The 15,370-nt window shown below is 60.5% G+C and overlaps 1 protein-coding gene across 8 annotated transcripts in view; it reads right to left on the bottom strand.

The window, feature by feature from the left end:
• Positions 1–3,797: 3,797 nt before the first annotated feature.
• Positions 3,798–15,370, bottom strand: part of PXN (paxillin) — a 35,799-nt gene continuing 24,226 nt past the window's right edge. For 4 of the 8 annotated variants that reach the window (XM_074296331.1, XM_074296347.1, XM_074296358.1 and 1 more), the window contains exons 2-15: positions 15,031–15,257; positions 14,673–14,779; positions 13,796–13,935; positions 13,488–13,689; positions 12,498–12,633; positions 10,295–11,089; positions 9,631–9,903; positions 9,145–9,468; positions 8,881–9,015; positions 8,039–8,209; positions 7,315–7,488; positions 6,785–6,866; positions 6,317–6,465; positions 3,798–6,022 (exon numbers count right to left, since the gene is read on the bottom strand). In XM_074296331.1, the coding sequence (XP_074152432.1) occupies positions 5,756–6,022; positions 6,317–6,465; positions 6,785–6,866; positions 7,315–7,488; positions 8,039–8,209; positions 8,881–9,015; positions 9,145–9,468; positions 9,631–9,903; positions 10,295–11,089; positions 12,498–12,633; positions 13,488–13,689; positions 13,796–13,935; positions 14,673–14,779; positions 15,031–15,257 (3,182 nt within the window). In that variant the 3' untranslated portion in view covers positions 3,798–5,755. The remainder of the gene's footprint in view (positions 6,023–6,316; positions 6,466–6,784; positions 6,867–7,314; positions 7,489–8,038; positions 8,210–8,880; positions 9,016–9,144; positions 9,469–9,630; positions 9,904–10,294; positions 11,090–12,497; positions 12,634–13,487; positions 13,690–13,795; positions 13,936–14,672; positions 14,780–15,030; positions 15,258–15,370) is intronic. The other 4 variants (XM_074296374.1, XM_074296382.1, XM_074296391.1 and 1 more) reach the window with 2 other exon arrangements.

The raw sequence follows: 15,370 nt of genomic DNA, 5'->3' as shown, positions 1-15,370 counted from the left end.
TCACAAAGTCACAACTGACCCTGCTGGCGGCTGTCGCGCTCGGCCGCGCGAGGCCCTTCACCGCCCCTGGGCCCTCCCAAAGCCCCCTGACTTTGTCCGGGTGGGGGCAACTCTGACCGTTGGAAAGTTTTCCCTGAGATCCGGACGCAATGTGCCCCTTCGCAGGGGTTGCCCCGCTGCTGCTCATCGGCTCACCGCCTCGGCCAGCTCCGCAGCTTGGAGCCTCCTCTCCTGGGGGAGTGAGAGAGAGAAGAAAGAGGGGGGAGAGAGCAAGAAAAATGCTGGTTAAACTGAAAGGCATTTCCTGCCTACATGAAGCATTGGGGGGGGGCGGGGAGAGCTGCTTGTTAAATTTTTACCAGCGTACTCCCGCATCCTCCACCAGACAGCAGCCGTCACGTGCTCCAGGGCCTTTCCCCCCCCCATTCCCCATTGGGTAGTAGCCCTTTGGCGGTACTAGACTCCCCTCCTCCCTCCCAGCCTTCCTTCTCTGTCCTTCCTGTTAGGAATGGGATGACTGGCTGAAGAGTCGGTGCTTTCCGCCTCCAGGGAAGCGCAGAGAATCTTCTTTTTTTTTTTTTTTTTTTTAAGTAACTGTGAAACCTGGTTCTCCAGAGGCCAGGGGTGTCTAAATGAAGTGATTATTTCTATCACCAATTAGGGACTGGGAGTTTCCTTAGGCTCCTATGCTCTTGGGAGCTTTCTCTCCTTGTGGGAGTGAGAGACAGAGAGAATGAGAAAAGAATAAGGAGAACGAGAGAAAATAAGAAAGAAGAATAGAGGGAGGAGAGAGAAAGAAAAAGAAGAGAAAAGGAGGAAAAAGAAAAAAGAGGAAGAAAAGAGAAAGGAGAAAAAACAAAAGGAAGAAAAAGAAGAAAGGAAGAGAGGAGAAAGAAAAAGAAAGAGGAGAAAGATAAAGAGAGAAAGGAAGTGAAAGGAGAAAGGAAAGAAAGAGAGAGACAGTAAGAAAGGGAGAAAGAAAAAAGAAAGCCAGATAGAAGAGAGAAAAAGAAAGAGGGAGAAAGAATAAGTCACAAAAAGAGGAAGAGAGAAAGAGGAAGAGAGATAAAGAAAGAAAATGGGAGGAGAAGAGAAAGATAAAGAAAGAATGGAAGTAAAAGAGGGAAAAAGAAAAAAGGAAGAGAAAGACAAAGAAAAAACAGAATAAAAAAGAAAGAGAAGAGAAAGAAGAAAAGAAAGAGTGAGAGAGGAAATGCTGGGGCCGCTAGGGGGCGCAGTGGATAGAGCACCAGCCCTGAAGTCAGGAGTTCAAATCCGGCCTCAGACACTTAACACTTTCTAGCTGTGTGACCCTGGGCAGGTCACTTAACCCCAGCCTCAGGAAAAAAGAAAAAAAGAAAAATAGGAGAGGAAATGCTCAGAAAGTCACTTGTTAGATTTGGGTCAATTCAGTAAACATGTATTAAATTCCTGTTATATGCTCGATGCTGGTGGAGTGCAGGAGGGAGAACACAGATTAAAAAATAGCTCCTGTCTTTAAGAAGCTTCTCAGTGTTCCTCAAACTTTAAACAGGGGCCAGCTCACTGTCCCTCAGACTGCGGGAGGGCCGGACTAGAGTAAAAACAAAAGGTCCCACTCTGTCTCTGCCCCTCAGGCCATTTACCCTAACTTGGCAGGGGCATAACCATCTTCGGCAGGCCGCATCTGGCCCACGGGCTGTAGTTTGAGAACCCCTGGTTTAAGCCAACAAGCAATTATTAAGTGCCTGCTGTATCCCAGTACTGGGGAGGCAAAAGCAAAAAGTAACAGTCTCTTTCTTTTAGGCGTCTCCTGAGAGAAGAGGGACAGAGGGGCTGCTACAACAGGAGCGCAAGTAAGTAAATTCAGGATCATTTAAAGTAGGATTGGGGGGATTGGGAATGGTCAGACCTGAGTTGGCCCTTAATGGAAGGTAAGGATTCTGGGAGGTAGAAGTGAGAAAGGAGCGCGTGACAGACATGGGGGAATCTGAGCAAAGACTAGGGTGCTGAAAGGGGGGCTAGGGTCAGATAATGGCACGCTTGTAACCCAAGCTGAGAAGACTTTTATTCTAGAGGCGTATGAGACAAAAGCTTCTCAGTTTGGAACTCTGCCCAAAGGGCCATCAAACAGTGCACCCCCTTTGACCCAGCAGTGTTACTACTGGGCTTATATCCCAGAGATCATAAAGGAGGGAAAGGGACCCATGTGTGCCACAATGTTTGTGGCCGTCCTCTTTGTGGTGGCCAGAAGCTGGAGAGCGGTTGAATAAGTTATGGTACATGAAGGTTATGGAATATTATTGCTCTGTAAGAAATGACAGCAGGAGGATTTCAGAAAGACCCGGAGAGCCTTGAGCTGATGCTGAGAGAAGTACAGATCACTGCACACAACAAGACTGCACGATGAACAACTCTGAAGGACATGACTCTCTTCAACAATGAGATGATTCAGGTCAGTTCTAATGGTCTTGTGATGGAGAACCATCTGCACCCAGAGAGAATCGTGGGAACTGAGTGTGGTTCACAACCTAGCATTTCACTCTTTCTGGTGTTGTTTTCCTGCATTTTGTTTTCTTTCTCATTTTTTTTTCCTTTTCGATCTTATTTTCTTGTGCAGCAAGATAACTATACAAATACAAATACATATACATATATTGGATTGGACTACTTGCCATTTGGAGTGGGGGGGAGGACAGAAAAATTTGGAACACAAGGTTTCGCAAGAATCGATGTTGAAAATTTATCCATGCATATGTTTTAAAAATAAAAAGCTTAAAAAAGAGAGAGACAAAGCGCTTCTAAAGTTTCTGGGTCGATGAGCTTTAGAAAGACTATTTTGTCATCTGTGTGGGTGACAGAGTGATGTGGAGGCAGGGAGGCTAATAACTGCATTGCACTGATGAGAGGTCATGGAGGCCTCCCCTAGGGTGAATGAGTGAGTAGGTGAATGGGGAAAGGGGGACAGGCAAGAGATGATTGGAGTGGGTGCAGAATTGACACCTTTTTTCCCATCTCAACCTCCCTCCCAGTTTTCTTCACTTGCTGCTGGCTCCTTTCTCCCATGCTCTAGAATGTAGAGTCCTTTCAAAAGGGCCATACACATCTCATTTGATCCTCACAATCACCCTACGAAGGAGGTGTTATTTCCATTTGATTTATTTCCCAAATTATTCCCATTTTACAGACAAGGAAGCTAAAGCTGAGCACTTAAAGTGACTTTTCCAAGGTCTCACAGCTAGTATGTCTGATGCTCTATCCGCTGCACCATCTCACAACCGAACCATTTGGATTCTTCCTTCTTATTTGGAATACTAGACATCAACCATGGCCTCCTTCCTGAGTCTTCCATGAAACCTTCTACTTCCTCCTTTGTAAAAACTGGCAGAGGGAGGGGGAATGTTAGATTAAATGCCCCCCACCCCGATCCTTCCCCCCTTGTTGAGCTCACTCAACAATCCCAGGATTTGCAGTCTTTCAGCCAAACTGAGAGCTTTTAATGTTTTCTTTTTTATCTTTCCATATGTAGGGTCCAGCACAGTATCAGGTGTAGAACAGGTGCTTAAAATGTGTTAAACTGAAATAAACTGGAGATTTCCAGTTTAAACTGCAGAAAGGGCGCAGAGCTGCCCCGTGGTGGTCCATGGTGGCCCATTTCAGGCCACGATCCAGTCTGTCTGAGAAGTGGTCCCCAGAAGGGACCCAGACTTCAGAGTCTATTGACCAGACCCAAGTATGACCAAATTGAAATTTATCCTTAGGCACCGGGATGGTCAAACTCATATCTCCAACCCAAAAGGTTTTGAAACAAGGCGAGGTGAAAATAATGGTAAATTTTATTGGCATAAATCACAGAAATTTAAATGGGAAAAGCAAGGTTAGAAGTCGATAGGGAAGAAAAAAATCAAATCAAACTGTTGACCCAGAGAGGCATCCCCAAGATGTCCCTGACCCCAAAGGGGAGGGACAGGGGCAGGTCACTGTAAACAGAGCACTAAGGCCTCGAGGTGGACATATGGACACCCCCAAACAAAGCTGAGCTGGCCTGGACAGCTCCTGGCTAACTGAACCAAAAGTTGAGTGTGCACCGAGATCCCTGGGACATCCGCCCATCACGGCCAGGGCCTCCACCAGCCCGACTGTCCTTTGCCCTGTCTGTGGAGGCCCCGGGAATGGACAGAGCTGGGAGCTCAACCTGGGCACCTGTGGTCATGGGTGAGCTCCCATTTCATCTGTCGGGAAAATTTTCCCAGGATTCTCCCAAGACCTGGTCCCTGTGCAACACCTCCATCCGTTTCAGTGCGGTTCTCCCTCAGTAAGTTTCCAAACACTCATTACGGTCAGCACAAAATGGGGACAAAACTGGGGTAAGAGAGCCTGGAGGTCCCAGGCGTCCCCTGGCTCCATCATCGTTCTGTCCTTGAGAATGAAGCTCTTATTTCTCCATCACCCCATTCCCAGATTTCCCAAACCAGAGGGAAATGTGGCACAAAAGGTGCTTAACAAGGCCTAGAAGGCAGCCCCCGGCCTCCCCCGGGCATGTTGAAGCAGGGCCCTGGGGAAACGAGGGAAGACACAAGGGGGGGGCACAAGGAGGCTTGAAGGTCCGACCCCGACTCCTGATGGTTTATTCCAGCAGCAATCGGGAAATCCCCTGGCGTTCCTCTCTCCCCACCACCCGACACACTGTATGCTGACCTCTCTGAGGAAGGCAGGCGAGACCCCGGCAGACAGAGTCGGGGAGGGAGGGGGTCTGAATACAGCAGTTTACAAAATGTTCTAGGGGAACCGTGAGGGAGGGAATAAAAAAAAGGCGAGTCTCGGCCCGACCGGCTTGTGCTAGAAAAAGATACTGGCTGCCCCGCTCACCCAGAGGCCCTCGGTCCCCCAAAAACCCTTCTGGTTAAGAGTGCTCCCAGCAAAGCCACCGGAGTCACTGCCCCCAGGGGGCCCAAGAGCAGGGAAAGGACAGGCCCCGAAGGAACGTCTTAAAAATCTTTTCAAAATCAATTTCAAAATTTCATAGAATTAAAAGCAACCCAGACAAATAGGAATTCAAACCTCAGTGTAGAAATCTATCAAACATGGGACAGCGTCCAGTCTGGGGGCGCACTCGCGGCGCGCCCACCAATCCTGGAGCCCGGAATCCGGGCACAGCCGCCCGCAAAGTCAATATAAAATATTATTGCTGGAGAGTCCTTTCTCAGTAGAACCAAGTGAATTAAAGGAGGCCTCGAGGCATAAAGGCGTGGCCGGGGACAGCCAGAGGGAAAGGGGGTCTTGGGAACTTCTCTGTCCACCCCACTCTGCCCCAACCCCTGTCTTCTCCCCGGGGGCTTATGTTGGCTGCCCTCCAGGGTCCTGAACCAGGGGAGGAAAAGGAGGATGGGAAGAGGAAAGCAAAAGGAGAAACAAGAGATTGGGAAAGTTCTGCCCCTCAAAAACTCCCTGAGTGGGCAGCCCTGGTTCTGGGGATGCCCAGTGACCTGGCTAAAAAATGATTCCAGTGTGGGGGGCCAGGGTCTGCCCAGCAGGGAGGGTCTGCAGGCTAGGAAGAATCTCTCCCACCATGAAAGAAAGAGAGACCAGCGGAAGGAGGAAGGATATGGGCCCGGGGGATCCCTGGGAAGAGGAAACCACCTGCCCCCCGCCCCTGCCCAGGCTGGCCTCAGAAGCAGGCTCCAATTCCTGAAGGGTCCTGCCAAAGCTCCCGCCCCTGCCATGAGGTCTGGGGGTCCCGGAACCCCTCCCAGGGGTCTGGGGGGCTCGGGGGGCTCTAACAGAAGAGCTTGAGGAAGCAGTTTTGACAGTAGGGTTTGTCATTCTGTTCCTTGAAGGTTCCCTTGTTGAGCTGCTTGAGACAGAAGGCGCAGACAAAATGCTCCGGGTGGAACTTCTTGGCCATGGCGGTGATGCAGCGGCCGGTGATGGGCTTCTGGCAGCCGGAGCAGAGCGAGCCGCGGCGCTCGTGGTAATGCACCTCGCAGTACGGCTGCCCGTCGTGCTCGAAAAAGCTGCCGTTGATGAAGGGCGTGAAGCATTCCTGGCCAGCAAAGGGAAGCGTGGGAATAGTCAGGCCCGCAGCAAAGACCCTCCCACAGAGACCCTGGGAGGGGCCGTGCAGACGCCGTGCAGCGCTGGGGGGCACGGAGGAGGCCACGTTTGCAGCCAGCTCTCCTGCCCACCGCGGGGCAGCCCCCAGTGGCCCGGCTGTCAGCCCTGCAGAGGTGGCTGCCCGCCTCCCTTTTCTCCCAGGAAAAGCACTCTGGGTAACGCCCACAAAGGCGGAGATGCTGAAATCCACACGCCTCCGTCGGAAGCAGAAGGGGGTGCTCACCCGGCAGACGAAGCACTCGGGGTGCCAGAGCGTGTTGAGGGCCGAGATGTAGTTCTCCAGGATGGCCCGGGCGCAGCCTCCACACTTAGGGGCAAACATGTCAAAGTAATCTTTCCGACAATAGGCCTTCCCGTCCTTCTCATGGAAGCCTACACGGGAGAGGAGAGCACAGGACACGGTCAGGACCCGAGCGCGGGGAACGGCGACCGCAGGGGAGCCGGGAAATGGGGTCGTCTGACTCTCGCCTTTTATGGGCGCGGACTCGGTCCTGCAGGGAGCCGCGCCAGCTCAGAGGCGGGCTCCTGCGGCTCAGCCCTCCTCCCCTCCCCCTCCTCTCCGCTGCCTCTCACAACTAGAACACAGGATCCCACATTTAAAGGGCCTCTGAAGCCTGCGAGTCCCTGGCTCATCCATGTAGAAGCAAGGCCACCCCCAGGCCCTCCAGATCCCCCACCCCAAGCATGGCACCTTCCGGTCCGAAGAACGCTCCGCACTGGGCACAGAAGAAGTGCTCGGGGTGCCAAGTCCGGTCCAAGGCCGTCACCACTTTCTGGAGAAGAGAAATCCCAGAGGGCAAAGCTGTCAAAGGGGCACGTGCAGCCTTTGCCCAATTTAGAGCGGAGGCCCAGAGGAACGGCCCTGAGCAGGGGGCATCGGCCGACTGGGGGAGGCCCCCATCTGGGCTCCCTCCTCCTCCTCCTCCCGGCCCCCTACGACTCAGCAAATACGTAAGACTTGCTTATTTATCAATATGCACGTTCCAGTTCCTCAAGAACGTAAGCTCTCCGAGGGCAGGCCCGTTGGTCTTTTTGTCCTGAGCCTGATACACCAAGGGTGGCTAATAAGGGTTTGCCGAATGAATGAATGCTGAAAGCAGCAGAGCAGCCCCGTGGAGAAGGACCCTGCCAGAGCGGGCCCGCGGGCTGTGTCCCCCATCCCTCTTTCCCCGCCCCAGCCCCCCTTCCAGCCCGCCCTCCTCACCACCCCCAAGGACTCACATCCAAGATGGGCCCATTACAATAGTAGCATCGAGGGGAGAAGAGGTTGTGATAGTCTTTTTCACAGTAGGGCTGCCCGTCGCGCTCAAAGAAATTCCGCGAGCCGATCTCCTCCTGGCAGTGGGTGCAGACAAAATGCTCGGGGTGCCAGGTCTTCCCCATGGCCGTCACCACCTGCAGGGGGAGAAATGCGGAAGGTGGGGGGATTGGGACAAGATGCCCCAGGAGAGGACCGGCTTCCGGAGGGCAGGCCCGGCCCTCCTCCTCTACCACCCCCCACTCACACGGAGTTTGGCACCTGGCACGCGGGGGGTGCTGCCTCCTCCTGACCCCACCTGAAGCTTTTTTGGGCACTGCAGGGGTAGACCATTTCCTTCTGTGGCTCATTTTACAGATAAAGAAACTGAGGCAGAGGGAAGTGATTTGCCCACGGCTCCTGGGGGGGCCTGAGGCTGGATTTGAACTCTTATTTTTATTTTTTATTTTTTTCCTGAGGCTGGAGTTAAGTGACTTGTGTTAAGTGTCTGAGACCATATTTGAACTCGGGTCCTCCTGAATTCAAGGCTGGTGCTCTACCCACTGCGCCCCCTAGCTGCCCCGATTTGAACTCTTCTTGTCCCATGAATGTCCCATGTCCCTGAAAGATACTAACGCCCCTTCACCCCCAGTCCGCTCCCTCTCGGCGGCCCGGGCCCCCCATGCCCCACTCCCACTCCTCCATCACCTGTCCAGCAATGGGCTTCTTGCAGGCCCCACAGACGCCTTTGGCAACCGTGGCCACACCCAACTTGTTCAGGTCCGACTGCAGGCTCCCCAGCATGCTGTCCAGTTGGCTTCCTGGCTTTGGGGGGCCGCCTGGCGGGGAGTTGCTCCCCACCTTCCCCTGGGCCATGAACTGTGGAGCAAGAGAAGAAAGCCAGCTGGAATGGGACAGTGACATGGGAATCTCTGGCTGGGACGAAGGGTAAGGGTCTTTTGCCAATGTGGCGGCTTCCTAGGATTCAAGCCCTCAACCCATCATACAGACGCAGTGACTGAGGCCGGCCAAAAAATCTGGTGACTTTTCTGGGGCCAGATAACAAAACCGGGACTGCTCCATCCAGGTGGCCCGCTTCCCTCCCTTAGCTCTTAGGGGAGCCCGGCCCGAGGGTCCAGCGGGGGAAAGAAGCCTGTGTGTGCCGTGGGGACAAAGCCAGGACGGCGTCCTCTGCTCCGAGCACTGCCCCCACCGCCACCCGCCGGACAGCCGGCTCGGCCTCCCCTGGAGAAGGTCCCGCGCGGAGCCCACGGGGGAGACCACGCTCCCGCCTCCACCCAGGAGCGCTGAGGGACGAGGGTGGACAGCTCAGCCCCGAAGGCCAAGGGTCTCCCACGCTTCTCTGGCCGGGTCACCAGTGGAGGCAGATTCTCGCCATCAGCAGCAGGGCCAAAGAAAGCCCCTCCCCTCCCCCTCCCCGGAGGCCTGCAGGGATGAGGCTGACCCACGGAGGGTGACCGAGACATCTCCCAGAGGAGGAGGCGGACAGTCCCCTCGGGCCAGGCCCCGCAGGGAGGAAGGGGGCCAACCTCGGGGAAGGCCGGGGCAGCGAGGGGCGAGGGGCCGCGAGGAGAAGGGCCGGCTGCCTTCCTGAGGGAGGGAGGGCTGGGGGGCGGACGGGCCGCCATCAGGCCAGGCAGGGACACGCCAGTCGTGGTTGGCACCTGCGGAGGAGGGCGACAGGCCGAGGTCAGCGTCCGAGGGCCCAGGGCGGCAGGGGGTGAAACTGGGGCCGGCTGGGAGGAGAGCGCCTGCTCTAGCCAGCCCTGGGCACCCCCCGGGGTCGAGCCTGCCTGAAGTGGGGGGAAGCCCGGGTCCTCCTCAGTCTGACAGCCAATAGACACTGCAAGGCGGGCGGCGGGCGGGGCGCGGGGTGCACAGGAGGCAGAGGGCGGGCTCCGAACAGGGCCCGGGGCGGCCGGGCGCCCCTCTTCACCACAGGGGGTGTCCCTGCCCCTCGCAGGGAGCCCCGCCCCGGGGGAGGCGCGGGCCTGAGGAGAAGGAGGGCCACTCTCAGGGGTATGTCTGAGATACTGGAGAGGAGGAGAAGGAGGAGGAGACCCCGGAACCGACACGGTCCTTCTCAGGGGGATGGGAGAATCAGGAGGAAAGACCACCTGGGAAAGGAAGGAAGGCGGGCAGACAGGTGAGAGTGATGGAAAGGAGAGCCCCGAGATCTCGGGCCCAAAGCCCCAAAAGCCCTCCCAGGCCCGCCAGGGGCCACCCCGACCCCCAGCTCCCCTTCTCCCCTCGCCAGCCTCACTGTGCCTCCCCGGTACCTTCTCTACGACCTGCCCCCCGTCCCTCCTCCCCCGCGGCCGCACGGTGATGACAACGCCCTCGGTCAACCAGGCGTCCGGCTCCGCCCCGGCCTGGTCCGGCCCCTGCTCCTCCGGCCTGATGCCCAGCCGGCCCTGCAGCTCGGCAATGAGCTGGTCCTGGGACGGGGTCTTGTGGGGGACGGCGGGACTGAGGCGCCGACGTGGGGAGGGTTCCCGTGACATGGGGTGCGCGTGGCCCGTCTCCCGGCTCCTTCTGATCACGGAGCGGATCTGAGGGACAGGGGGCCCGGTCACACAACGCCGGTGCCCCATGGAGTGCCACACACGGGGAGCGGGCCCCAGGCACGGCCCAAGCCGGCAGCGCCGAGACCTCCGCCTCCCCATCCGTAAAACGGGGCATGAGGGTCACTCATGGGGAGCCGCCAGCCTCAGAGCACAGGATGCGGGACGTTAGTAAGGCGACGCCCGGAGCGGAGGGGGCGTGGGCTGCGGCTTCCTGACTCTCAGCTGGGGCGGTTCACTCCGGAGAACAAGGCAGAGCCCGGGCTCCTTGGAGGGGGTGCCCGGCTCCGCGGGGGCGCATGCTGTTAGTGCAGCCGCAGGGTCTGGGCAGCGTCCGGTCTCACACCATGCAACGGGCTCATGCACACGCGGTGCCTGCCTGGCCAGAAGTGGAAATTCTCTCTGCGGCCGGAAGCGGCTCCGGTCCGGCTCTTGCGGCCACGTCGGTGGGGGCCTGGGTGCCCCAGCCCCCCGTCACGGGGCTCCCGGTGCACGCGTCTGTCCTCAGCGCGCTCTCCTGGCACGGCTCCCTCTGGACCCCTCTGAGGTGGTCGCTCTCCTGAGCCCCCAGGCCGGGCTCCGCCGCGGCCCTCGGCCGTCTGGGCTCCCCGCCGCGGCCCCACGTGTCAGGGCAGACGTCCTGTCTGTTCACAGCAATAACAGTCGGTTCCACGGCTTCTTCTGCGGGCCAGGCGGCTCCGCGCCGGTCTGGGGGCCACAGCTGCTCCCTCCGAGCATCGCCAGACTCCTCTGCACCACAGGGGTCGGCGGGCTCCTTCCGCGGGGGGCTGGGCTGCTGGAGCCTTGTGTGAGCTCTGGGCAAGAAGGAGCCGGAGCCAAGGGGCTCAGGGGGCCCGCTTTCACTGCCAAGGGCGTCTTCAGACGCGTCCTTCATTGGAGTCCCAAAGGGACCCCCATCGGCGCCGCCGGCATCGGACATCCCCCCCGGCCTGGTCGCAGCGGGGGCTCTGAGGGGACCTGAGAGCACAGCTGGGGGGCTCCTCCCCAGGTCCCCATTTTCTTCAATGTGCAGCACCCCAGAGGCGCTCCCCAGCTCCCCGGAGACATGTCTAGTGCGGGGCATCAAAAAAGCGGATGAGAGGGTGGCGTGGGGTTCTGGAGAGGCGCACGAGCGGGCCGACAGCTCCCATCTCGGGGACACGGAGGAGCTGGTCTGGAGGAAAATCGGAACAAAGGGGGAGTTCGAGACCCTTCGGCCTCGGCAGGGGCTCCGACCATCTCCTGGCCAAGCAAGGAACCCCTCAAATCCGAGCGGCGCGGGGCAGGGAGCTCCTGCCGGGACCACTGACCCTCGGGCAGACACAAGGGGCTGGGGAGCCATCTCTGAAACCTCCCAGTGCGCAGGGACCGGAAAGGGGCCGACATCCAGACAAGGACCTGACAGAGGCACTCTCGTGCACATGTGACACACACACACGCGTGCAAACACGTGCACACCCCAGCACGAGTGCGGTGCAGATACATGTGCAGGCTCACACGTGTGCACACCAGAATAAACATACATGTGCAATAGCACGCAACACATGAGAGCACACGTGCACACCAGCATGGGCTCAGTGCAAACACACGCACACACCAATGCATCACACGTGTGCGCACAAACACTGCACACACACACCCCCTTGGGGCCCCAGCAGCCCGCCCCCACCCCCCTCCAGCACTGAAGCCTTCCTCGGCCAACAAGAGGACGCCCCCCGTGGGCCCATCTCCTCCAGGGCCTTCCTGCGCCAGCCCCCGCCGGACGAGAGCCCTCCCCGTGCCTCCCCAGCTCCCGGCCAGTCCAAACCTGGGCCCCAGGACCGGGACGTCCCAGCGTCCGAGGCTCCCCCCGGGGGGCACCGGAGAAATCTCCACAGAGTTCTGTGTCGGAGCAGAACAAGATGGCGCATGGGCCCCCCCAGCCCCCTACAGAGACCTCTCCCAGAGCGCAGGCGGGTGGGGCGGCTCCCCCCTCTCTGCCCCTCCCCAAGCTGCCGCCAGACCCAGGAGCCAAGGCCAGGTCAGCAAGTTGTGGAGAAATCAATCGCCATCGATACCCATTTAGATCCTGGCAGATCTCACCTTCTAAATAAAACATGGCAGCCCATCCGTGGCTCGGGGGACATGGGGGAGGGGCTGCCCAGAGCCTGGGCTGGGAGCGGCCGGGGCAGGCCGAGGGCCCGGCCAGGGATCCGCTCCCGCCAATGCGGCCCCGCCGGCCCCCGGGGTTGGGTTTCCCACAGCATCTCTAACTGCCAGATCCCAGGGGAAGGTGAGGGAGAGGAATCAGCCCTCCGGGTTCTGGGCAAACAAGCAGCGATTTGCCAGGGGGCTGGGAGGCAGAGAGGGGCCAGGGAGAGGCCCCCGGGCCCTCAGGGCCAACCTGCCCTCCCTTAGGGCAGCACAGCGGCCCGTCTCCTCCTACTCCAGTGACCTCACAGCTCCCCGGCCGCGGGCTGCGTGTCCCAGGCGGCTGCTGGCCGAGGAGCGGCAGGCGGGCACCTGGGCACAGACTTAGGCTCAGGGCCAGGGGGAGCAGGGAACAAGGGCACCGGGGGGGGGGCACGAGGCCGGCAGAGCACCTTGAAGTCCGAGAGGGAGGCCATCAGCTCGTCCAGCTCCCTGGTGGCCGAGGAGGCCGAGATGCGGGTCTGCTGCTGGCTGGACGTGACGCGCTGCGGGCTGTTCATGTCTCCCTGGTTTACAGTGATCGCCGGGCTGGAGGGGAGGGCACAAGCCTGGTCAGTGCTGGACGCCGCAGGCCTTCCCAGCTGGCATTTCCAACACTGGGATCAACTCCCCCCACCCCAGCCAGGCTCCTCCCAAGGCCACGGCCAAGACCTCAACACTCCCAGTCTACACTTGGGGCTCACTGTCTACACTTGGGGCTCACTGTCTACACTTGGGGCTCACTGTCTACACCTGGGGCTCACTGTCTACACTTGGGGCTCACTGTCTACACCTGGGGCTCGCTGTCTACACCTGGGGCTCACTGCCTACATTTGGACTCACTGTCTACACCTGGGGCTCACTGCCTACATTTGGACTCACTATCTACACTTGGGGTTCACTGTCTACACTTGGGGCTCACTATCTACACCTGGGGCTCGCTGTCTACACCTGGGGCTCACTGTCTACACTTGGGCTCACTGTCTATACTTGGGGCTCACTGTCTACACTTGGGCTCACTGTCTACACCAGGGCCAGGCCCTGGGAAGAGCACATGGAGGGAGGGGCCTGTCACAGAGCAGGCGCTCCAAAAGCACTCACTGAGCACCAGGGGCGGCCCTTCCGGGGTTCCCACGGCCAGCCGGGGGCTCAGAGCCTCGTCTCCGGGGGCGCCCCCGTGCCCCGGGAGGTCAGCGGTCTGCTCCTACCGACACGGGAGCAGCTCGAGGAGCCCCGCCAGCCCCACCGGACGGAGGAGGAAGGCCTGGAGGGTTGATGGAGCCCCTCCTGACGGAGGCTGCTGCCCCTCCCCACGACGAGGTGGAGGAGGACGGAGGAGGCCCCGGGTCCCGGGGGAGGGGAGAGGCCCCAGGAGGGTGCCCCGGCAGGGAGGGTGCACTCACACGGGGCTGGGCACCGAGCTCTCCAGCTCGTCCAGCAGGCTCTCCACGCTGGGCCTGACGTCCTCGAGCCCGCGCGCCCCGTTCCGCTTGGGCTTCTCTTTCAGCGGGGGGGCGGCCTTCCCCCCCACGGGGCTGTTGTTCTCAGGGACGCCGTAGTGGGGGCTCAGGCCCCCGGGCAGCGGAGGGCTCTGGCTCGTCTCGTCTGGGGGGAGGGGACAGAGTCCGGTCAGCCCCGGGGCCGGCCGCCGACCACCGGGGAGAAAGGACCACCGGGGAGAAAGCGCCCCCCTCCCCGGACGCCCCCTTACCCGTGAGGAAGCCCGCCCCGGGGCCGTGCTGCACGGCGTTGAGCTCCAGGAGCAGGCGGTCCAGTTCCGACAGGTTACTGCCCAGCGAGGAGCTCATGATGGTGGGGGATGGCTCGGCCGACTTTTGCTTGTTGGGGAAACTGCAGAGAGGGGGAGGGGGGAGCCCCGTGAGAACCCCTCTGACTGGGGAACCCCGCGGTGGGGGCAGGGAGAGCTCGGCGGATGGGCATCCCGAGGGCCCGGCTCCTGGGGGGCGTAGGTCGGGACGGCCTCCTCGGGGGTCCCGGGCGGAGAACACCCCTCTGGTGGGGGGTCCGGGGGTCCGGGCTGCCCTGAGGCCCCCCCCCCCCCCCGGGGGAGGAACAGGAACCCAAGCGCAGAGAAAGGAGAGATGTGGGGAGTCTGGAGAGGAAGGAAGTCCGGCTCCTCCCTCCCTCCACCACCCAGAGGTAGCAGGGACCGGGCCACAGGAACCACAGCAAGTGCCTGCTCCTAACTGGTCAGGGGGGGGGGGGGGGAGAGGAGGGGGAGGGGGAGGGGCTCCCGGCCTCCTCCCCTTGCCCATGGCTCTCTTGGCCCCTGACCCCATGCTCCCTGAGCCCCCATTGTTGGGAGAGGTTGGGGGGGCGCGGGCGCTCTCAGAGGCCCAGACTCGGCCGGAGCGGGGTCTCAGCACTCGGAGCGGGCTCTGGAGATACCCCCCCCCCAAATTGTACAGACAGGGATACTGGGCCAGGCAGAGCCGCCATGACAGAGCCGGGGAAACGGGAGACCTCGGCCAGCTCCGGCCTTTACCCGGGAGGAGGCAGAGAGAAGCCTCCAGGCAGCCCGAGTCTAGCCCCGCCCCCGCCAGCCCCGCCCCCGCCCCGGGCAGTACCTGTACACGTGCTCCTCCTCGCTGCCTCCGAGGGGGGAGCCGAGGCTCTCCTGGGCCGTGGGGACTCCGGGACCCTTCCCTCCGTAGCCGGGAGACTGGGGCGGAGGCTGCGGAGACCAGAGGCCGTGGGGCGGGTGAGCCAGCAGTTCCACCCCGGGAAGGGGGCGGGGCGGCCCGGCCTGAATCACCTGCCCCCCCCTCAGGCTCCCACAGGGGGCTTTCCGGGGCTGGTGAGTAACACCCCCCTCTCCCCCTCCCCCCGCCCCGGGATGACCGGGTTTCTCCAGGCCTGCCCCCCCCCCCCCCCCCCCCCGCCAGGCCCCAGCGCCGCCCTTGGGACCTCCCTGCGCGGCCCCACCTGCTGGGGGGCGTAGCGGGCGCCGCCGCTCTGCCACTGGTCCAGGGGGTCGAGGACCGTGCCGTTGAGCGCCTCGCTGGAGGGGGGCGGGGGTACGGGCGGCGGCACGGCGATCTCCTGGTACGTGTGGTTGCCCGTGGGGTAGGAGTACGGGGTCTCTTCCGACAGGAACACGGGCCGCTTGGAGATATGGGAGGTGGTGGACTCCAGGTCCGCGAGCAGGGCGTCTGTGGGAGGGGAACGAGCGGCGTGAGCGCGGCCCGTCCTGGCCACGGGGGCTCCTGGGCGAGGGGACGCGCGGGCAGCCCCCGCCTCGGGAAGCCTCCAGCTGCTGAGGAGC

The sequence above is a fragment of the Sminthopsis crassicaudata genome, chromosome 1 (genome assembly GCF_048593235.1).
Source record: "Sminthopsis crassicaudata isolate SCR6 chromosome 1, ASM4859323v1, whole genome shotgun sequence".
Classification (NCBI taxonomy): Eukaryota; Metazoa; Chordata; class Mammalia; order Dasyuromorphia; family Dasyuridae; genus Sminthopsis; species Sminthopsis crassicaudata.
The sequence above is the reverse complement of the archived record's forward strand: the minus strand, read 5'-3'. Positions and strand labels throughout refer to the sequence as shown.